The following is a 23,689-nucleotide window of genomic DNA, read 5'->3' as shown; positions in this document are numbered from 1 at the left end:
CTTTTAAAAAATAGCAAGAGGCACAATGGTAACGATTTTTGATCATCTGATATTCTATTTTTGCATGTACTATGCCCATCCTTCTGTTCTAACCAACTCTGCTTTGTTTAGTCACGTTAGGTATCATTCTCTTAAAAAAAAAAAAAAAGTAATAAGAACTGTGGGAGTAAAAAAACCCAAAAAGTGTAATTGTTATTGTTTAAAAAAAGAGGAAAGGAAGGTGGTCTAAGGCATATAACTGCACACTTGAATGTGTAGGATGGAAAACCATATTACTGAGCTTTTGTTGGATCACTGAACAGAACTTTCTGCATTCTCACTGCATGAATATCCACTTTATATGCTTTAATTTAATAATTTGGACAACTATTTCTAAGATGACAATATGTAACCTATTAACTAGTGATTTCTTATTGTATTTTTTTCTTGAAATTCTGTATTACTTGCACCCTTTTACTGCTTTTTTTAATTTCCTTTCTTTTTCCCCTTTAATTAAAAAAAGTAATCAAACCTGGAATGGATATGTTTTATTTATTTAGTTTTTTGGCACTGGAGATCAAACTCACGACCTCACACTTGTCAGGCAGGTGCATAAGCCACTGAGCTAAATCCCCAGCCCCCCAATGGATATCTTTTACATCTTGTCATCTTCACAGTAGTTGCCTCTTCTCTTGAACTTGATACCAACAAGCATACCAAATGTGAATAAAATCAGTCAAGGCCAAATATCATTCAAACAAACCAGCTTCAAAGAAGATCAGTAGTAGAAGACAATGTAAGTAATATAGGGTTTCAGTTTTAGTTAATAAGAAATTAAGGATAGTTACCATGGTATAACCTGCTATTTTTGGATTATCTCTCTGTTACCCTCAAATCTAATATGAGTAGACAGACCAGAACAAAATATAATCAAACTAAACAGAGCAACAAGACTATAGCTTTTAAATCCTGATACACTTTTAACAATGTCCTCTGCCTTTTTTTTTTTTTTTTTTTTTTTTTTTAGGCAATTTCTCACCTTTCTCCTTCTCAGGATACTATTATTCACTGTTGAGAGGGATATTAGTCTAGTCTCTTATGTTCAATTTCAGCATACATAAAGATAATGACAGTTACTATGAAAAGAATGAGAGACATTATGAAAGTCAATATCGACTTCCCCAAAATCAGTCTTAAAGACTGAAAAAGCCTGCATCATCCTGTAATTATTTGATTAGTTCTATAATGTTCAGTATATATTCCACGTGTGTGAAGATGGGAACAACTATTTGGAAGAAAACTAGAGACAGTAACATAGACAGTGAACATCTGCAGTGTACTTGCTTTGAAATCTGTGTTTCCTTATGAACTGTTCTGTTGTGTTTTGTCATGTTTAATCTTACCCTCTTTAAGAAAAAAAAGTGTGTAGGACAGATAAGCATATTAGTAACTTTTTGTTGGATCATTGAGGTGAACTGTTGACAGTGTCATTATTTGAATATCACTTTGTATGCTTTAATTTTGTAACTTGAACAACTAATTCTAATATGAAACTAATCAACTAGTGATTTCTTATTGTTTATTTTTCTGAAATTCTGTATTATTTCCACAATTTTTCTTTTTTCTCTTTAAATAAACAACATTACAATTCACCAAAAAATATAAAAATTAAGTTTTAAAGGCAAAATATTAAGTACATAGACACTATCCATACTTGAAAGTGAATAGCCCATTTCAGTTTAGCATGTTTAATTACAAGATGCCATGTTGAAGCACAAGGACACTTTACAAAATCTAAAGAGGTACAAGTGATTAACTGAAAACCATACAATATATGCACTTGAGTAGAGCTCCACCTCAGATTTGTCATTTCTGGAATATTTGTGAAGAAATATTGACATCTAAATTTTGTATTATTTCTTCAGGTCTCCTTGGGATTTTTAAAGTAAACTTAGATCTAAACTATCTAAACAGTGATGCTTTTTCTATGTATTTAACAAGAAACATGGATTGCCATATTTCTCACGTTGTTAATCCACATAGGATCACTGCCCAGTGAGCTCTTTCAGATATGTAACAATGATCATGTATGCTGAGAGTATTCCCATAGCACATAGGATTTATCTCTTCTTTGGTTTTTTTCATGTATTTCACTTACAATCTGGCTGCTGAAAGTGTCTCCACTTGCTTACATAGCCAGTGGTTCTTCCCAGTGTGAATTCTTTCATGTGTTTGCAATGACTGTATGTGGTGAAAGCTTTGCCACATTGTTATATATATAGGGTTTCTCACCAGTATGAAGTCATGGATGTATTTTACAATATCCATGTGTGGTGAAAGCTTTCCCACATTCTTCACATACATAGGCTTTCTCAACAGTGTAAATTTTATAATGTATTGGACAATGAGCATTTCTGCTAAAACCTTTCCCACATTCCTTACACATATAGTTTTCTTCCCAGTGTGAAGATTTTCATGCATTATGCAATATGTACATGTGCTCAAACCATTCTCATGATGCATATATACACTGGTTTTACCTTGAGTGTGAACTTTCATGTTGCTTACAATGTCCATGTAGGGTAAAAACTTTCCCATATAGCTTACATACTTATGGATTCTCTCCAGTGTGAATGCATTCATGTTGCTTACAATGTCCAGAACTAGTGAATCCTTTTCCACATTGCTGACATACATAGGGTTTCTCTCCAGTGTGAATTCTTTCATGTTTCTTACAATCTCCCCATGTGTTAAAAGCTTTCCCACAATGCTTACATACATATGGTTTCTCTCCAGTGTGAATTCTTTCATGTTTCTTAAAATCTCCCTGTGTTTTAAAAGCTTTCCCACATTGCTTACATACATATGGTTTCCCTCCAGTGTGAAATCTTTCATGAGCATTAAAATATGCACGTGTTTTAAAAGCTTTCCCACATTGCTTACATACATATGGTTTCTCTCCAGTGTGACTGCTTTCATGTTGCTTACAATGTTCAGATCTGGTGAATCCTTTTCCACATTGCTGACATACATAAGGTTTCTCTCCAGTGTGAATTCTTTCATGAACCTTACAATTTCCACGTCTGTTAAAAGCTTTTCCACATTGCTTACATACATATGGTTTCTCTCCAGTGTGAATTCTTTCATGTTGCTTACAATTTCCAAGTTGGATGAAGCCTTTTCCACATTGCTTACACACATAGGGTTTCTCTCCAGTGTGAACATTTTCATGTATTTGAAAATGAATTTTCCTGCTAAAAGCTTTCCCACATTTCTTACATATATGTGATTTCTGCCCAGTGTGAAGTTTTTCATGGATTACACAATAAGTACGTGTGCTGAAAGCTTTCTCACAGTGCTTACATTTATAACATTTTTCTCCTGAGTGAAGAGTTTCATGTACTTGACAATAATTACGTGTTGTAAAAGCTTTCCCACACTGCTTACAACTGTAGGGTCTCTCTCCTCTGTGAATTCTTTCATGTTTCTTATAATCTCCATGTGTGTTGAAAGCTTTCCCACATTGCTTACATACATAGGGTTTCTCTCCAGTGTGACTTCTTTCATGTTCCTTACATTCTGCATGTGTGGTAAAAGTTTTCCCACATTGCTTACATACATATGGTTTCTCTCCAGTGTGAATTCTTTCATGAATCTTAAAATATGCACGTGTTTTAAAAGCTTTCCCACATTGCTTACACACATACGGTTTCTCTCCAGTGTGACTTCTTTCATGTTCCTTACATTTTGTATGTGTGGTAAAAGTTTTCCCACATTGCTTACATACATATGGTTTCTCTCCAGTGTGAATTCTTTCATGAAGCTTACAATTTGCACGTCTGTTAAAAGCTTTCCCACATTGCTTACATACATATGGTTTCTCTCCAGTGTGAATTCTTTCATGTTGTTTACAATTTCCAGGTTGGATGAAACCTTTTCCACATTGCTTACACACATAGGGTTTCTCTCCAGTGTGAACATTTTCATGCATTTGAAAATGAATTTTCCTGCTAAAAGCTTTCCCACATTTCTTACATATATGTGATTTCTGCCCAGTGTGAACTTTTTCATGGATTACACAATAACTACGTGTGCTGAAAGCTTTCTCACAGTGCTTACATTTATAACGTTTTTCTCCGGAGTGAAGTGTTTCATGTACTTGACAATATGTACGTGTTGTAAAAGCTTTCCCACATTGCTTACATATGTAGGGTCTCTCTCCTCTGTGAATTTTTCCATGGTTCTTACAAATTCCATGTTTGGTAAAACCTTTCCCGCTTTGCTTGGATACATAGGGTTTCCCTCCACTGCAATATTTTCCATGGATCTGAACATTGTGGTGTGTTTCTGTTTTTTTCACATTCACATTACCTTCTGCAGTACCAAGGAATACTTCTTTACACTGATTCCAAGATGTATGTCCATAGGATTTCCCTAACTTGTCATTTCTGTAAAGAAAAAAAATCACATATAGGATTTATAACCATATTAGTAAGTTTTTGTTGGAGAGTTGAACAAAACTGTGCGCAGTCTCGCTGTTTGAATCCCCACTTCATATGTTTCACTTTTGTATTTCATTAACAATTTCTATGAGCACCACATGTAGCCATCATCTTGCGATTTCTTACTGTTTTTTTCACTTTGAAAGTAGTATTATTTCTACTTAATTTGTTTGTTTAACATTTCCTTATATTAAATTTAAAAAAAGAAAAAATTCACAGTGAAATGCATCTCACTTTAATGACTGCATTAATGTCAAGTTCTGTTTTTAATGCCTGCTAAGAAATACTGATCATGAAGCAAAAGAATGGCCTTGTAAAATATGTTGAAAACAACCATTCCCAAAAGACTGGTACACATTTGGAAATCTTACAAGTTGGTACTTTGAAATGCAGAATCTTTAGCTTCACTTTGGGCATGGGTACATATGGGTATCACACACAGATCATTATGATATGTTTCCCCATCACAATCTCCCTTCTATCCTTAACCTGTAGTTCCCTTTTCCATATGGTCAGTCTTACCCTCTCTATCAACTCTCTTTCATTTCATTCCACAATTTATATTTTGCTTTCTCATCTAAAAGAAACCCTGTGACCTTTTAGGTTTTATAGCAGAGCTATTTCACTGAACTGATGGGTAAAAGACCCATCTATTTCTTATGGTAAATGACATTATATTATTTATTTTTTGCCATTATATAACACATTTTTTTCTTTTCTGGGCTGGGAATGAACAACAGGTATTAGCCTAAAATCTATAGCTTTTTTAAAATCTATTTTATGAGATTTTTCACTGATCATTAAGCTGTGAAGTTTGAACTTTACTTTGCCATTCTGCAAAATCTGATTCCTAATGTGCTGGGTTACAAGAATGCACAATCACAGAGAGTCTATTGACATTTTCCTTCTCCACAAATCCAGTTATAGATAGATATGCTTCAAGGCCTGATCTGTTATAACTTGATCTGCTTTGTATGTGAGTAAGCATGTATCAGTATTTTATGTGGATTTTGAGATTTTAATAGTATCCAGGACAAGTATGAGGGGATCAATTTCTAGAGACAACTGCATACTGATATTCAAATTAGTACACTAGCATTCCACCAGCCTACTAAGAATATTAATCAGAATGGTTGATTCTCTAGAGCATGGCTTGGAAACAAGAGCACTGTTTTATTTCAAATTCTATTGCAATCTTAGCAATTTTTACATAATGAATGTGTTGCATTCACATGTATATATCGGTACAAAAACTGAAGGCAGAATGTCATAACTCAAACTGTATGCCTATCGTATACATCTACATGCAATGTCATGCATTTCCATGATTTAATTCACTCATTATACATACCCTAGCTTATATATCTTCGGAGAATATTATTGACATTAAATTGAATGGTGGTCATTTTTTTCTGCTGACTCACTAATTACTCAGGAACATTCCTTCTCCTTGTGAGTGCGGATTACCTTAAGTATCTCCAGTAAATTTTGCCTTCTTTTTCAGCTTCCTGGATATCCTCAAGTCCTCCTGAATTGTAGACATACAAATACCAGGACTCATTAGATAAATATATACAGATTAATAAGTTTTGTTTAGATATATGATATAACGTGTCCAGATCTGAGATAGATTTTAAAATATTTTCATGTTTTTAATGAAACAGCACTGATGAGCAACAAACAATATTCTGACAGTATGAGTGACAAAAAGATTTCATCCTTACCAATTGCAATCATGTTGCTAAAAGTTTCACCCATCACATCTCTATAGAGGTTCTTTTGGGATGGACTCAGCAAACTCCACTCCTCATTGCTGAGGTCTACGACCACATCCTCAAAGGTCACCGCCTCCTAAAGAATCATACATATATTTCTCAAAGGAAGGTTGAGACACCATGTTTGGGATATCTTAAATTCTCTCCTACAAATCTGAATCAAAAGCAAAGTGCGGTGGTGCATATCTATAATCCCAGCACTCAAAAGGCTGAGATAGGATGGCATCAGTGAGGTCAGGGCAATTCTAGGCTCCATAAGGTGTTCAAATCCAGCTGATATACATACAGAAAGCTTGTCTCAATAAAACAAAACTAAACTAAACAAATAAAACCAAACAAAACAGCTGAATGAAGACTGACTTCTTCAAACTTAAATCCATATCTTGGTCATTAATTTTGTGTATATACACATTTTTGAAGACAGCAAATTTGATGCTAGATTGCAACTTGCTGCCAATGTAACAGACAAATAGGAGCACTGATTCTTGTCCTGAATCATGGCAAGATTCCCTGTGCACTGTCTCTAAAGTGGAGCTCACAGTGAGAAGCCTGCAGGACCAGCAACCACAAAGCACAGAGGCAGATAAATATCCCATCAATTGACTGGGAAGCCAAGCAAGCACCTCCCCTCCCTGGTCAGTGGTTCTGGTTTGGCAGACGGCAGCCCTTCCAGTGGGAACACCAGCAGCACCTCCTGAGATCCGTGCCTTGCTGGAATTTAGGACACTGGGGAGCCAAGCAAGCACCACTTCTCCCTGGTAAGCAGTGGCAGTCTGGCAGACGGCAGCCCTTTCATGGAGAGAACCAGCAGCAACTTCTGAGATCCATGCCATGTTGGAACTTAGGACACTGGGGGCCAAGCAAGCACCTCCCCTCCCTGGTCAGCAGTGGCAGTATGGAAAACTACACCCCTTCCAGGAGGATAACCAGCAGCAGCTCCTAAGATCTGTGCTATGTTGGAACTTAGGGCACTGTGAAACCAAACAACCAGCCTGTCTCACTACTAAGCAATAGTGAACCTATTGATGCACCACCTAGACTCAAACATCCCACTTCCCTACCCCTCTTCTCCTGTCACCCCACATTAGCAAATGGGAACCAGAAATCTGAGCGTCTCCTGGGAAGTAGACCATAGCAAATAAGGGGGACTTCCTTCTACTATCTCCTTGAAGGAAAATATTTTTATTATTGTTTCACTCTATTCTGATTAATGGTACTGCTCTATTCAATATTCTGTTTTGGTAAGTTGTATAATGTTCTGTATTTCATCTCATTTTGATATATGTGATTAAAAGAACAACTATTACAAAGATAACAAAATATACTGTGATACCTATTACTGTTATCCCAGTAACCTGTTGTGAAGTTGTGTACCAGGATCACTGTATGATCTTAGTTGGCCTTATGCTGCTGTGTTCTGTTGTATTTTACCAATTTCAAAACTTTAAAAAAATCTCATCAATCACTTTGATAGACTAGATGATGTCTCTTCAAATCTCATTTAAGCCAATGAGAACTTTGTTCTTAATATACTTAAGCAGCATTTGAAACATTAATTCGGTTTCATAGAACAAAACATAAATAACATCAAATATGGTACATAAACAATAACTCAAGTGTTAGTGGAAAACATCTGTATTTTAAAAATATGCATATAAAATGAAACCAGACCCAAGTTGTAAATTATACCTCACTGTCACCAAGTGATCTCTTTCCATTCAAATATAAGAAATATATCTTGGGAGGCTGGTGAAGGAGTTCTTCCTTTAATTTGGGGCAATTCTAAGTTACAGAGCTGTCTAAAATAGACAAACCTGACTGAGACACCGAACAGACAAAGTGAAACTTAAAAAGAGACTGCATAAGACACCTTTGGTTTGTTTTTAAAAATTATAAGCATACAATACAGAAAAACTCCAACAATACTCAACACTTTCTGAGAAACAATGTGGATATCTTCCATACTACACAGAAAACACTTTCATAGTTGGGTATTTAGCTCAGTGGCATGAACGCCTTCCTGGAAAGCATAGGTCATGAGTTCGATCCTTGGTACAAAAAAAATTCAAATTTCGCCTTCATGACACGGGGGCAAAATTACAGATAATCAAAATTAAATCTCAAGTATGGAACACAAAATTCATGGGTTGACAGGGATGTGGAATACTAACTGTTGCCAGAGCTGGTGTTGATCACCTCAAGGAAGCAATCAAAACCCAACTTAACTTCATACTTACTCTAAGAACTACCTGACTTTCAATGAAGACCTTCTCTGTTGTATGTCCTGCTATTGGCTTCCTGCATCCTGTCAGTCACTTCCACATCCTTTCCACACTCCTCTGATCTATCCTAAGCCGAAAACCCTTCATGCCTAACAATTGATATCACTGCAAAATTTCTATTTAGGGCTTCTCCTTTAAACCACTTAGATAAGTCCATTGTAGAGAATTTCCATATTTAAACTGTCTATGAACAACCAAGCTACTAAATCAGCTCTTAATTCAGAGATGACACTCATATTCCTTCCCATTCAGAAAGATATCACATGTATATGTCCATGCAAATGGCTAAATTTCGGCATTTTTCAATGAGAATTTAACAGGTAGCCCTTTCTGGAATTTGTCCCTCACAAATTTTTACCCTGTCCTTGATAACACTTTCATATTTGCTTCATTTTTCTCAGACTTCAAAACCCTATGGCTGTTCTCACAAACCTAGTCTGTGAGCAGGCATGCCACCTAAATAATTAAGTATGTTCAGAAATTATTTTGCACTGATCTGTATAATACACAGGACTTCACCAGTTGTTTGGGAAGCCTTTCTGCACGGAGGCAAACTACTACACATCTCTGAATTCTCAGGACCTTCGCTACTACCTGTCATGAGGATGGAAATATGAGAAAATAGTATCAATTTAGGAGATCATTATAAATACAAAAAAGCCCAAGTTTAAGTTGAGCCACTGTGGCTATGAGGCCCTGCATTACAGACATTAATAAACTTTGGACATTCCAGATCTGCTACTCTGAGGAAAGAGAGCAGAGACCTAGCTCATTACTGCTCTACAAGCTACAAAAAGTATCATAGTCAGGGTCTTCTCAAGCTCCTTCCAATGCCTAAGATTGTGGAGTTACCAGGCCAGCAGTGAATTTCAAAGATGATACTTGAGTCTGCTGCTGTCACAGTGAAGCCAGGGTTCTGGGGACCCCAAATCACCCTTGCCAACAGCAGAGGCAAAAGGGACAGTGAATGACCCATGGCCAATGCTGGAGTACCTCAGGAGCTAAAGATAACTAAATACCTGAGGCTCCAGACACTGGAACGACTCCTAAATACTTGTAACTGGTTTCAACCAATCCACCCTATTTCTGGGCTCCCCTCCACAACCTCACCATTCCATGGCTCCAGGATCTCTCAGGTTCTTTGCTAATCAGGCCACAGGACATCAAAAGTACTAAATGAGATCCAGCAAGCATTTTGCTACCACTGTTCTACTCAGAACAGGTAAATCATGCTCAGACACCAGAACAGACAGAGGTCACAGCCAGCAATGGAAGGCCTCATTGGACATTTCGTATAGCCTGCCCCTCCATCACTGACTGATTCCTGCTCTACTGCTCTCCTTCTGAGTCAAGAATAAACAGGGAAAGGAACCCCTCCGTGCAAGAGAGGATCCCAAATGATAGACTGTAGTGCAGAGACTTCTGCAGCTGCCATTTTTCTACAGTGGTGAACTCAGCTCGACAGAGGAGTGTTCGTACTGAAGAGCTTTACCTCAGGCTTTTAATTTTCAAATTCATTTTATTTCAAGGAAAAAAGAACACATCAACTAAAATTAAATTTCAAAACATGTCAATCAGGGGGCAACACTGGTATATACATTGCACATTGTCATCCCCAGATCATTCACCCAGAGCAAATACATCTGTAATCAATTTTCCAAACAGTGCTGTTATAAGCAACTGAGTTATTTAAATACTATTGGCATGAGACAGGATTAGGTCCTCCAAGGAGCCCATGCAGGAGACCAGATACCTTGCAACTATGGGGAAGACTGACACCTCATGCTATGGGGCAAGGCTGAAGGCAAAGATAAGCAAATTCATCCATATCCTAAGGATTGATATTCTAAATAGTTCCCTAGCACTCTGAGGAAATCAGGAGTCACCATTCAAAGAAATGTATCCTTATCCTAAAGAGTGACATTCTAAATAGTTCCTATCATACTGAGGAACTCAGAAGTCACCCTCCCAAACCCCTAAGGGAAGAGTCACAGCTGCCTAAGAATGCCTGCTTTCTATGTGACTCCCTTACCCCTTTGTTCCCAATTTAATCAACTTTACCTGAACTTATAATCTTATTGGCTACCATAGCTCTGTACCATTTATGTCCATCAGAATTGTGAGTTCCTAGTTTTCCCCACCTTAAACTCATTTCACCACATGATTGTACTCTATAAAGGTCCGTAGAAAGGACAGTGTTTGGCAACCCTAACCCCTTCTCTCTCTCTCAGGCAACTTTCTTTATCTCAATAAGTATATTCTTCTCTTAATCTCTGTTGTTCCTAAAATTCATTCTTTGACTTTAGAGAACAAAAATCTCATATCAGACATAGTTGACCAGGAGATTCATTCCACTATAGCAATATCAGTATAAACTTTTCTCTTTCTGGAAGTCAGAGAAATCAGTTGTAGTTTATATTACACAATGTTGAACTCACCTTGCCAGGGATACTTGCATTGAAGGCCTTTATCCCTGCCTTTAAGTGCTGCTTCTATTTCTGAAAGTGAACTGATCTGTAATTTAGTTATGGTATCTACAATGCACTAAGGAAATGACTTAAAATATTTCTTATGAATGGTTTACCACCAGCCAAGGAGGAAGACAGATAGCAAAAATTCTTTGTTTTGATTTCTTCATTCAAACTGATGGATGTACTTGAAAGAGTTTTGCCCTAGAAACAATTACAGGACTTCCTGGTAGTAGTACAAGGTGGAAGAAGGTGAAATCAGGGATGCTTAATCCTATGGCCACTTCCTCTTTTCTCCTTGATTATAACTTCCTCTTTCTTTCCCAGGGACCTAAAGAAAATTCCCATCAGCTCCTTGCATGAAGTCAATGTCCCTCCCAGCACTGCATTCAGTCAAAAGTCACATATACCCCATAACCCCATAGTCAGAAAAAAAAAAAAAAAAAAGCGAAACCCTTGGTGGCTGTGGGCTTCTCTCCACATTCTTTAAATAAAAGGCCAGGCTTACATTTCTTATATGCTGCTTCTCCACTGTGCTAATGTACCTCCTCAGTAATCTCAGTAATCTAACCCACTTTAAACTTATCTCATCACATGATTTTATTCTATAAAGTCCCTAGAAAAGACAGAGTCCTTTGTCACAGGCTCAGAACCCTCCTGTTTCTCTCAGACAGAAGCTTTCAGATAGGATATTTGGTGTAGTAAAGCAGAGAATATAAAGGCAAAATGGCCTTTATTCTAAGAATATGGTGAGAACCCAATGATGACTGGGGGTCTGGCTTTTCCTTCTGGATATGTGGGGGCCTCATAGAGTTTTTGACTTGGGTGGTGCTTAAAGGCGGCATCGCTGATATGCAAGTAGCTGATTCAGATTGTTTTCTGGTCACAGGTACTTTGAATTTGGGAGAGGAAAGTGACTTCAAGGTAAAAGTCCCCTGGTTCCATCTCCCACTTCCAAAATATCCTATTTAGAGCAAAATACTTTCACTTTCTTTCTCTCAATAAATATATTCTGCTCTTCAACTCTGTTGTTTCTAAAATTCATTCTTGCACTTTAGAGAACACAAACTCATACCAGACATAGAAGGTCAGGAATTTCATTCCACTTTATCAAGGTATGGCTGCCTGTATTTCTAACTAACTCAGCTGCCTGTAACTTTAAGAATTGTTTATCAATTTGACTTGGAGTAATTGTATCAAATAAAATGGTCTTAATGGATATAGGGGATATATCATTAAATTGAAAAAATGATTATCACAGTTTTTCTACCTAGCATTAGCCAACATGTTCAACTTTCAAGTATGTGGGAAAACAAAAAATAAAACCAACTCAGAAGGGGACAGTACATCATTCACTGTAATTGCCATGTTATCTGCAGGTATTTCGTAGACCAGAAAAGAAACATTAAGTCTATTAATTAACAAGTATCAGTTTCAATAAATGTGTTCATAGCACTGCATCATTGACAACTGTGAATTTTTTTTTTGTATGAAGGATTGAACTCATAACCTTGTGCTCTCCAGGCAGCTCCTTGTATCACTGAGCTCAATCCCCAGCCCCAACAACTTTAGATACTAAATATGACCATTAACAATGTTTAATTTGCCATTGACATATTTAGTGATAAATTTTGTAAACCTACATTTCCACAAATGAAATTTCTTTGTGGTTTAAATTACTTTTTTTTTAGGTACCAGGGATCAAAGTTACAATCTAGCACTTTCCAGGCAGGTGTTTCTGCCTGCTGAGCTAAATCCCTGGCGTGTATTAATAAATATTTCACTTTATTCATTCAAATAGTACTGTGATTTTAGCAAAGGATGTCCATGTAGACAGAAATTGATATAGAATCAGAGAGGAACTGGAACCTCAAAGAGACAATGCAAAAAACTAAATACAACAATCGCTGCTACAGAAACAGCTGAAAAATGCCAGACCTGAAGGTGAAGATGCAGTGACCATGTCTACATGCCTCCTGAAGAGAAAAACAACAGCTTGAAATGTACTAAAGATACCATCACCTCCTCCAGGAAGTTTAGATGGGCATCAATTACCATACTCAATGACCAGATCAATTGGACTATTGTTCCCACAAAATGCCTTGGCTCTTTCCACATACCTTTTCTGGCTGACTTGTTCCCCTGATGAATAATATTAGTTAAGCAGCTATAAGCTTATAGGTTGATTGTAGTTTGAGACCCACACTGTACCCACATTGTGACTTTCCTTTTTAAATGACCCCTGACAAATTACTGTGGCCAAAACACTGAAGACCATTCCTGAAAATTCAGGGCTATTCTTCTTTCTTTTTTTCTAAGAAAATTTTTGAACTTCTTTTGGTTTATGACTTCATTTCTCAATGTTGTGAGCCATTAAACTTGATGCATTTGAGATCAAACAGGGCAGGATTATATTTCTCTTATCTCAATTTATTAATATGAAATGTCTGCTAAAGGCATTGTTCCAAAGCCAGAATTTCAGGCTGCTTGTTTGCCCTGAGTTTAACATTTCCATGAGCTTTTAGAAATCCTCAGTCTAGTTAACTGCAAATGTAATGGAGGAAGGAGGTCACTGTTGTCCTGTAGCACAATACGTGCCATTCCTAAGTCTGTGTTAGTCCCTGCCTCCTGGATGCTACTACATGGCCTTCTTTCCTCTGCAGCATCATTCAATAATTCCCATTTTACATAAGTCAAATTTCACTCAGCTCTATTATTGTTTGTTTTCAATAGTCTTTCTGTCTACTTGGTTGCTTTTTTTTTTCATTTTAGTTTTTTGATTTAAAGACATAGTCTCATTTTGGAGTTCTGGCCAGCCTTGCACTCACTATGTAGGTTAGGCTGTCCTTGAATACATGCCATTCTCCTCTTTCAGCTTCTTCATTGCTGGGGAAAAGAGATGGGCATTATAGCACATGGCATTTGTCTTTTTTCTCCTCTCCTTTTTACTACTATTCTTTCATTTCAGGGACACTGTCATTTATTCCTGAGGTTTGCTTGTGTCAGTAAAGGTTTCTGCAGCTTGAGGTGAGTTTGTAAACAATAATATAGGAAGCCAAGCAACCCAACTGAGAAATGTGGAATTTCATTACCAGGTCTCAGGACCACTTGTATACAGAACCCCTACCCCCATTTCAGGATCTAAACAAGAGGCTCTGAACTGGAAAGTTAGAGATGTTTTAAAAGATAAAATCACAAAAAGATCCTGTTGGAAATCATTTAGCTAGAATCTTATAAAAATTTTTGAATGACAGCTGTATTCTGCTTCTTTTGTTGAGCAGGTTAATTTTTTTCTTTGGGTACAGCTCATGTTGCTTTTCTTCTGGGACTTATACCCTGTGTGTTTTTCCATTTTTTTGACTGAAATACAGGGCACTAGTTAAATGCAAAGCTCAAGGTGGCATCTATTATGCCAAGTTACAATAGAGCTAAGTTAAAAGGCTCAATATTTTCTAGGGTAAAAACACACATATCTATAATATGCCAGTCTCAAGACGCTGAGACAGGAGTGTTGCTTTGCGGTTAGGGCAATTCTGCATTCCATAAAGGGTTCAAATCTAGCCGATATACATAGAGAAAACTTGTCTCAATAAAACAAAACTAAACTACACAAATAAAACTGAACAAAACAGCTGAATGGAGACTGATTTCTTCAAATCTTAATTCCACATCTTGGGGATTAATTTTTGTATATAACACATTTTTTGAGACAGCAAATTTAATGCTCTATTGCAACTCACAGCTAATGTAACAGCCAAATGCACTGTCTCTACAGCAGAGCTCATAGTGAGAGCCTGCAGGACCAGCATCCATAAAGCACAGAGGCAGACAAATATCTCATGAATCACTTTGATGTACTAACAATGATATCTCTTCAGATCTCATTTAGGCCACTGAGTCCTTTGTTCTTAATATACTTAAGGATACTTCATATACTTAATATACTTATTTAAATTTGGTTTCATAGAACAAAACATAAATAACATCAAATATGATACATAAATAATAACTCAAATGTTCATGGAAAACTGCTGTATGTAAAAAATATATAAACAATGAAACCAGGTACAAGTTCAAATTATAGCTCAGTGTCACCAAGTGATCACTCTCCATTCAGATATAAGAAATATATCTTGGGAGGCTGATGCAGGAGAACTTCCTTGAGTTTGGGGCTAGCGTAAGTTACAGAGCTGTCTGAAATATAGAAACCCCGACTGAGACACCCCACAGACAATGTGAAACTTGGAAAGTGACTGCGTACAACACCTTTGATTTGCTTTAAAAATTATATCCATACAGTATAGAAAAATTCCACAATATCCAACATTTTCTGAGCAACAATGTTGATATCATACATAGTATACAGAAAACACTTTCAGAGCTGGGTATTTAGCTCACCAGCATGAACACCTACCTAGCAAGCTTGAGATCATGAGTTCGATCCCTGTTACAAAAAAAATTCAAATTTCACCTTCATGACACTGGGTCATAATTAGAGATAATCAAAATTAGATCTCAAGTGAAGAACACAGAATTCATGGGTTGACAAGGATGTGGAATACTGATTCTTACCAGACTTGGTGTTTTTCACCTCAAGGAAGAAATCATAAGACAACTTTAACTTCATGCTTACCCTAAGAACTACCTGACTTTCGGGGAAGACCCTCTCTGTTGTATATCCTGCTATTGGCACTCTGCGTCCTGCCAGTCACTTCCACATCCTTTCCATGCTCATCAGATCCACCCTAAGCAGAAAACCCTTCATGACTAAACTATTGATATCCCTGCACAATTTCAATTTATGGCATCTCCTTTACACCACTTAGTAAAGTCCACTGCAGAGCATTTCCAAATTTCAACAATGTATATGATCAACCAAGCTATTAAATCACCTCTTAATTCAGACATGACACCCATATTCCTTTCCATTCAGAAGGATATCACGTGTATATATATGTTCATGCAAATAACTAAATTTAGGCATTTTTCAATGAGAATTTAAGAGGCAGCCCTTTCTGGAATTCGTCTTAGCAAACACAGTTTACCCTGCCCTTGATGACACTTTTACATCTGCTTCATTTTACTCAAAATTTAAACCTCTATGGCTCTTCTCCCAAACATCATCTATGAGCACATGTGTCACATAAAGTATGTTCAGAAATTCTTTCCATTTTTCTCTATAATACACAGCATTTCATCCGGTGTTTGGGAAGCCTTCCTCCACTGAGGCACATCACTACACATCTTTGAATTCTCAGAACCTTTGCCTCCACCTTTCATGAGCATGGAAATACGAGAACATAGTATAAATTTAGGCGATCACAAAATACATAAATGCATAAGTTTAAGGAGAGCAGTTGTGCCTATGAGGTCCTGCATCACAGACGTTTATAAACTTCTGGCTTTCAGATCTGCTGCTGACAGGAATGAGAGCAGAGACCTAGCTTATAACAGCTGCACCCAGCTTGAAACCATATCGGAATCAGGGTCTCCTCATGCCCCTTCCTGGGCCCAGACTGTTGGAGGAGCAAGGGCAGCAGGCGATTTCAAAAATGGCATTGTGGACTGGTGGTATCACAGTGGCGACAGCGTTCTAGGGACCCAGAACTGTCCTGGCGCCAGCGAGAGGTAAAAGGGACAGAGGATGACTCACTGCTAGCAATAGAGGACCTCAGGGTCTGAGGCTAAGCACACAGGCGCTAGACAGCACAGCTGCTTCTCACCACTTGTTTCTTTTTTTTTTTTTCCTTTTCGTTTCTTTTTTTTTTTTTTTTTTCTTTTGGTCTTTTTCCTTTTTATCAGTAGAGGGGATCAAACTCATGACTGCCTGCTTTCAAGACAGGCGCTTATGCCGCTGAGCTAAACCCCCAGCCCCTCTCACCACTTCTAACTGGTCTCAATTGGATTCCACCCCATTTCACTGCTCCCATCCCATAACATCACCATTGCGTAGATTGGAGGTCTCCCAGGTTCTTTCTAAGCAGTCCACAGCGAATAGAAGCAAAAAACAGTGGTCTAGCAAACATTTAGTGCTCCCTTTTGTGCCCTGGCCTTGCAATTGACGCCATGACACCGGAAGACACCGCCTACCTTGGCCCGCCTGATTGGACAGTTCTTACAGCCCGCCTCTTCATCACTGATTGGCTCCTGCTCGCCTGCTTGCTTTCCCCACCAAGAATAATTACAGAAAAAAACCCACCCTGTAGCTGTGGATCCCCAATGAAAGATGGTGGAGGTTTCTGGAGCTGGCTGTCTTCTGGAATGTTGACCTAAGCTCGTCTGATGGGTGTTTGCACTGAAAGTCTTTACCTCAGTCCTTGTTTTTTGTCCCAAACCCATTTTATTTGAAAGTTAAAAACTAAAAAACGTGGTCCAGCGATTTAGCTTAAGCGCCTGCCTGGCAAGCTAGAGGTCCTGCATTCCATCCAAGATCTGGCTACCACAAACTGTGCTGCTATAAACGTGGGTGCTCATATATCACTGTGGTATGATGATTTTAATTCTTTTGGGGAGATACCCAGAAGGAGAATAGCTGAGTTGAGTGGGACCTGTAGACCTAGTTTGTGCAGAATCTCCACACTGATTTCCACAATGATTGCTTTACCACCAACAATGGAGAAGGGTTCCTTTTTCCCCAACAACCCCTCCAGCATTCGTTATTGCTTCATTTCTTGACAGTAGGCATTTTTTCTGGGGCAAGGTGACATATCAGTGTTATTTAATTTGCAATTGTTAAATGACTAGTGATGCAGAACATTATATCACATATTTATTTGCTGTTTCTATTTCTTCATCTGAGAACTGTGTATTTCACCTCAGATGCACATTTTTGGATTGGGTCTTTAAATCTGGGAAGTCTGAAATTTTTTAGTTTTCCGTGCTCTCAATAGTAATACTTTGAGGAACAGTTGGCAAACATTTTCTCCCACGTTGTGGGTTGTCTTTTCACTCTGTTAGTGATTTCTCTTGCTGTTAAAAAGTTTTTCAGTAGCGTGAGATTCTCACTTAATTCTCTTTGATTTTTGGTGTTCAATCCAAGTTTTCTTCCCAAAGTCTTTGCTTACATCAATGTCTTCAAGAGTTTTACTTACTCTGTCTTGCAGCAGATTGAATGTTACTGTTTTAATATAAGATCTTTGATCTATTCTGATCTTAGCTTAATACACGTTGAAAGATAATATTCAGAACATATAGAGCCAGTTTTTCCAGCAGCATTTATTAAAGAGGCTGCTTTTCTTCCAATGACTGTTTGGCACCTTTGTCAAAGATAAGATGGTTTAATCGTCTGGGGTTGTTTCTCCATCTTCTAATTTGTTCCTTTGATCTTTGGGTCTGGTTTTGTTTGTTTTGTTTTTTGTCCATACCACAACTTTTTTTTTTAATCACAATACCTTTATAGTATAATTTCAAGTCAGGGATTTGATGAACCCTATCTTTCCTTTGTTGCCCAGGATCACCTTTGCTACTCTAGGTCTCTTCTGGTTCCAGATAAATTTTAGGATTTATTTTGTGTACTTCTTTGAGATATGCTACGGGGTTTTGATTGTGATTGCACTGAATCTGTACAATAGCTTTGGAAGTATGGTCATTTTCACTATATTTAATTTCCCTACCCAAGACTATGGGATAGCTCTTCATTTTAGAATATCTTCTTCAATCTCCTTTTTGAGAGTACTGTAGTTTACACTGTAGAGGTCATTTACATCATTGTTAGATTGATTCCTAAGTATTTCATTTGGTTGGATGCTATTGTAAAAGTTATTGTTTCCTTGATTTCTCTTTCCATGAGTTTTTTATTCTTGTTTATGAAGTCTATTGATTGTTGAGTGTTGCCTTTGTAACCAGCTATATTACTGAATTTGCTTCTTAAACTAGAAGTCTTTTGGTGGAATTTTTAGGGTCTTCTAAGTAGAGTATCATGTCTTCTGCAAATAATGAGAGTTTTTTTTTCCTTTCCTATCTTTATTCCTTTTATTTCTTTCTCTTGTCTAATTGCCCCAGCTAGTTTCCATAACTATATTGAATAAGAGTGGAGATAGTAGGCATCCTTGTTTTGTTCCTGATTTTAGAGTGAAAGCTTTCAGTTTTTGCCCACTTAGTATGAGGTTGACTGTTGGTTTGTAAAAAAAGGGTTTTATCAGATTGAGATAAAGATCAGCTCCCCAATTTTTGTAGGTTTTTTGTTATGAATAGGCGATGGACTTTGTCAAAATCTTTTTCTGCATCTATTGAAATATCAAATGATTTTTGCTTTTGGATTTGTCAATACGGTATATTATATGTATGGATTTATGTATCTTGAACCACCCCTGAGTCCCAGGGAATACTTCCACTTGATCATGGTGTAAAATCTTCTTGATGATATTCTGCAGTCTGTTTGCCAGTATCTTATTGAGGATTTTTGCTTCAATGTTCACTAGACAGAATGGTCTGTAGTTCTCTTTCTTATTTGGATTGTTCTCTTGTTTTGGTATCAGGATAATGCTTGCTTCCAGGAATGAATTGGGAAGTACAATTTCCCATTCGATTTCATTAAATTTTGATAAGTGTTGGTGTTAGGTCTTCTCTAAATTTCTTATTTATCCCTGCCATTTCATGGCTACCCCTGCTTTCTTTCAAGGATCAGTGGACTCTTTCCATAATGGGCTGCAAATGTTTTGAGGATTCAGGTTCAGTCCTCCAGAAATAAAACATCCACTGATGTCAGAAAATATTCTGAGAACAGGCCAGGGTGGGACACAACACAACAAATAGTCCAAAGTCTGTGTTAGAGGCAGCAGACTTCATTTTCATGATTTTCACTCATTTCTATTAATTTTCCACCAAGAAACCCAGTATGTGAACACAAAAGGAGCACAGTTACCAGGTAAAGTGAAGACATTACATTTAAATGATAGTAATGGTCTGCAACAGAGCAAGGATGAAATAAAAGCAAGCATCAGTTCTCCAAGACAAGCTTGCTACTCATTCAGACTCATAAAAATGCTGAATCTGAAAGTGATCATATTGCCAAGCATGGGGGTGACAATGCTTGCTGAAATGGAACCAAATTCCTAATCCCATTAAACATTTCCTTCTGATGAGGCAGGGACACACAAGGACTTCACACTCTAAGTTCCCCTTGCCGTATAGTTCCCGTGTCATGAATTGGCACTCAGCTGTTTGTTGTACTCTACTCAAAAAACAGGGCCCCATGATGAAAAAATGGGGCAAGACCCCAAGATGACAAACAGGGCAAGATGTCTTTTTTAAAAGAAGCGCTTTTATTTTAGCTGGCCCAGTGAGACAGTGCAGATGGAATTTGCAAAGCTATGCAACTGAGTTAGAGTTTTGACTGATATTTGTAGTTCATTTATGATTAGCTCATTGATCATTAAGTACATAGTGATGAGAAACAGAAATAAGGTGGGCCTTTGTTTCCCTTTGCTTGAGGTCAGAGGCATTTCACAGTGGGTGGTTAGCCAATTCATAGCCCTTGGTCTGCCAATTCCAGGAACATTTGTCTCTCATAAAGGGAACAATGGTGGACACAGCATCATTTGTCTCTTACAAGGGGAACAAAAGTTGACGTAGCACACAGGTCACTAAGGTGGGGGGGATGACGCATTATAGAACAGCAGAATGACGTGGTCAATTAATTTATAACTATGTGGTTGGTGCTTGGTTACTAGGGTAATGAGCTCAGTAGAATGATAATATTACTAATAGCTATCTTTTTAAGTAACTATTTTTGGTAACTATCTTTTAATCAATTATTTTAATTTTTAGCATCTTAGTATAACACTCTTCAGGATTTTAATATTCCTAGAAGTCATATATTCCCTAAAGCCTGGTGATCCATTTGTTAACACCTTTTTGGCTTCAGAAATGTGTAGATTACTATGATTGCTTCTATATGTATAAACTGCAGCCATGTGTGTTGGAACGCATGAACCAAATCTGGTCCCTGGATCTTTCCTCCCTTAGGTTGTGAAACTGTTCTCTGGCTCCTTGACCTCATAAAAAAGTTACCTTTTCCTTTTCACTTTTGTTCCAAGATATTTATGCTTTGGAAACAGTGAAAACCAAACTTCCCTCATGGAAACAATGAGATAAAGAATATATTTATATTAAATTCTGTAGGTCAGGTATTTTGTACCTGTATAAAAGTAAAGAAATAAAGATCTAATATAATTCAGCTAGCTGTATGTTCTGAATAATCTTCCAAATGCATCAACTCATTCTTCAACTAATTATGTAAATGAGTTTTTAATCTATGAAAACCCTAACAGTTTTTTAGCATTTACCTGTTTCAGTTTGACTCCAGCAATTCTTTGGAGATCAAAACCACTTAATTTCCTGTACAATCCATTCACTGCCAAGCAGGCATAACTGGCATCTGGTCAGGAATTCATGGTTAAAACAAATGAACTGCTAGAAACACCGAGACTCATGTTACATAGTACTTAGCAAGTTGGTGGAGGCCTCCTTTATTATCTACCAATTTCACTTATCAGTACTGACTTAGAAAAGTTATGCAGAATACTCACAATGATGTAAAGAGGTGTATAATCATGCCTTCTGAGAAATCACTATAATACTCCTTAATATGTTAATAAGGTAGCATATGTTGATAAGTTAGTAATATATTTGTTGATAATAACACTTCTCTACAGGTAAAGAAAATTTACATGCAACAAAATTTTCAGGAAACTTACAGTTATCCTATCTGGAAGTTAATTTTCTGTTGGTGCCTATGCCTAAATATCTAGCCCCCAAAGAAGTGCATAGCAAAGGACCAAAGGAATGAGAAAAATGGCATTGTCTTGAGGGCAACAGGAACAGTGAAATCTTCTTCAGAACTCATAACTCTGCTAAGCAACCAGCCACCTGTCACTAGGTAGCCCATATTTAATCAGAACAAGCAAGGAAGTGAGTGGACAATGGTAAAAAGCTGAGCAGGCCCCTGGGAGAGGTTCAAGGAACCCACAGAGCCACAGATGATTCTAATTAAGAAAAACTATCCAGGAAGTCTCCTGGTGGCCTCGCCTGTGGCCTATCTTGTTCCTTGCGGTGTCTCCTCATTCTCAATTTAATCATGCCCAGACTACACCACAGCCCTGCACATGTATTCATCTTCAAACCTTTCCAACAACTCTCTCTTATTTTGTTTTGTTGACTTCCAGGATGGGTGGCCAGCTTAAGGTGGGGAAGCATGAGGAGAACTCCAATTTAGACTCATCATAGTCCATCAGTTCATAACAGTAGTCACTTACCAGTATAGCCAGCAATTGTCAGAGGATGTTAGTGATCCTAGCTTCCCCCACAGCCAAGCTTTTACATTGCACTATATCTTCAGAGGCCAGACTTTTCTGTAGGACATCCAAAGCCAAGCTAACATGAGACCTGCATTAACTACTGTCTTAGTTATTTTTTACTTGTTTCTGAGACAAAATACCTGAAGCCCAAGTTGAGAAAGAAAAGGTTCAGTTTTTGGAGGTTTCAGTCCACACTCAGTTGGCTCCAAGGCAGGTGTGCATGGCTGGGCCGCAGTTCATGGCAGCTGCAAACAGCAAGCAGGAACCAGAAAAAAGCAAGACACACTTTTTTCCTGCCATTATATTACATCCTGGCTCCACCCCTATATGGGTGTAGCACTAACACCATCAATCCACGTACTACACAATGAACCATCACAAATGCACAGTGCTAACTCATGAAGCCTGGGGGACACATGCATAATCCATGACATTCCACCCCTGGCCCCCAGGACCCATGTACATCCATTACACAAAAGACATTTATTCTACCTCCAAGAGTTGCCAATGTCCTAGGTTTCAGCATTGCTGAACAGTCTAATTCCCAAGTCTCCTCCAAGATCTAAGGCAAACTCTTAACTGTAACCCCTGTACAAATGAAACAAGGTTAAACATTTCTCAAATGCAAAGGCACAAGGTAAACATTACCATTTCAAAAGTTACAAGAAGGGGAATATAACGCATTGGAAACAAAAGAAGTCCAGCAGGGTGAACATTAAGTCCTAGAATTCCATGTTCAACATCAGAAGCAATCTGGTTACAAAACTCCAAAAAGCTTGGCTAGTTCCACCCCCATGGCATTTCCAGCAATATTAACTCCCGCAGCTTTTCTCTTAAATCTTCTATGCACACTTTTTTCAGCTTCCCTTGGATCATCCACATTCCTGCCTTTTCCAAACTTCTGCAGTCTCCACCACACCTTTGGCTTCACCCTTACGTCTTCACAAATTGCCCTCTCAGGGGCACACCTTTTGGCCTCCCAGGCACTTTGCAATTGAGGTGGATGCCATCTTGCCTCAGAATTTATGCATTTTCCTTCCATCTAAAATCAGCACCTTGTGGATGCCACCAAGGTTTGCTGCTGACTGGAGCAGTACCTAGGATTTTCTGTCTTTTGGCTATAGGGGTCAGTTGCCTGGATTGCAGAGCTCTGTTTACCTGATTGTGAGGAAAAGCTTCTCTAAGTTGCCACCATTCTGGAACATCAAGTGGCCTCTGTCACCATTCTGGAACATGGCACTCTGCAACTTTTCCCTCTGAGCAAATTCTTTCACTTTTGCAGTGAGGCTGCACAGAGTGGGGACCCCCTTCCTATGATGCCCTGGGGCCATCTTTCTTAACTCTCTGTTTCTCCTCAGGAATCAAAATCTCAACTCTGTCTTTGCA

At 37.9% G+C, this 23,689-nt stretch overlaps 1 protein-coding gene across 1 annotated transcript; it reads right to left on the bottom strand.

Moving 5' to 3' along the window:
- Positions 1-512: 512 nt before the first annotated feature.
- On the bottom strand, positions 513-17,108 carry LOC134474438 (zinc finger protein 709-like). Its single transcript, XM_063242528.1, has 4 exons — positions 16,950-17,108; positions 6,206-6,332; positions 5,949-6,009; positions 513-4,427 (listed from the first exon to the last, which is right to left on the bottom strand). Exons 1-4 carry the CDS (start codon positions 16,950-16,952, stop codon positions 2,591-2,593), a joined length of 2,028 nt encoding a protein of 675 aa, XP_063098598.1. The 5' UTR covers positions 16,953-17,108; the 3' UTR covers positions 513-2,590.
- Positions 17,109-23,689: the final 6,581 nt, after the last annotated feature.

This window comes from Cavia porcellus, unplaced genomic scaffold (assembly GCF_034190915.1).
Source record: "Cavia porcellus strain 051 isolate PalLab524CR breed Dunkin Hartley unplaced genomic scaffold, mCavPor4.1 scaffold_32, whole genome shotgun sequence".
Lineage (NCBI taxonomy): Eukaryota > Metazoa > Chordata > Mammalia > Rodentia > Caviidae > Cavia > Cavia porcellus.
Note: the sequence above shows the minus strand (reverse complement) of the source record. Positions and strands in the feature narration are given on the sequence as shown.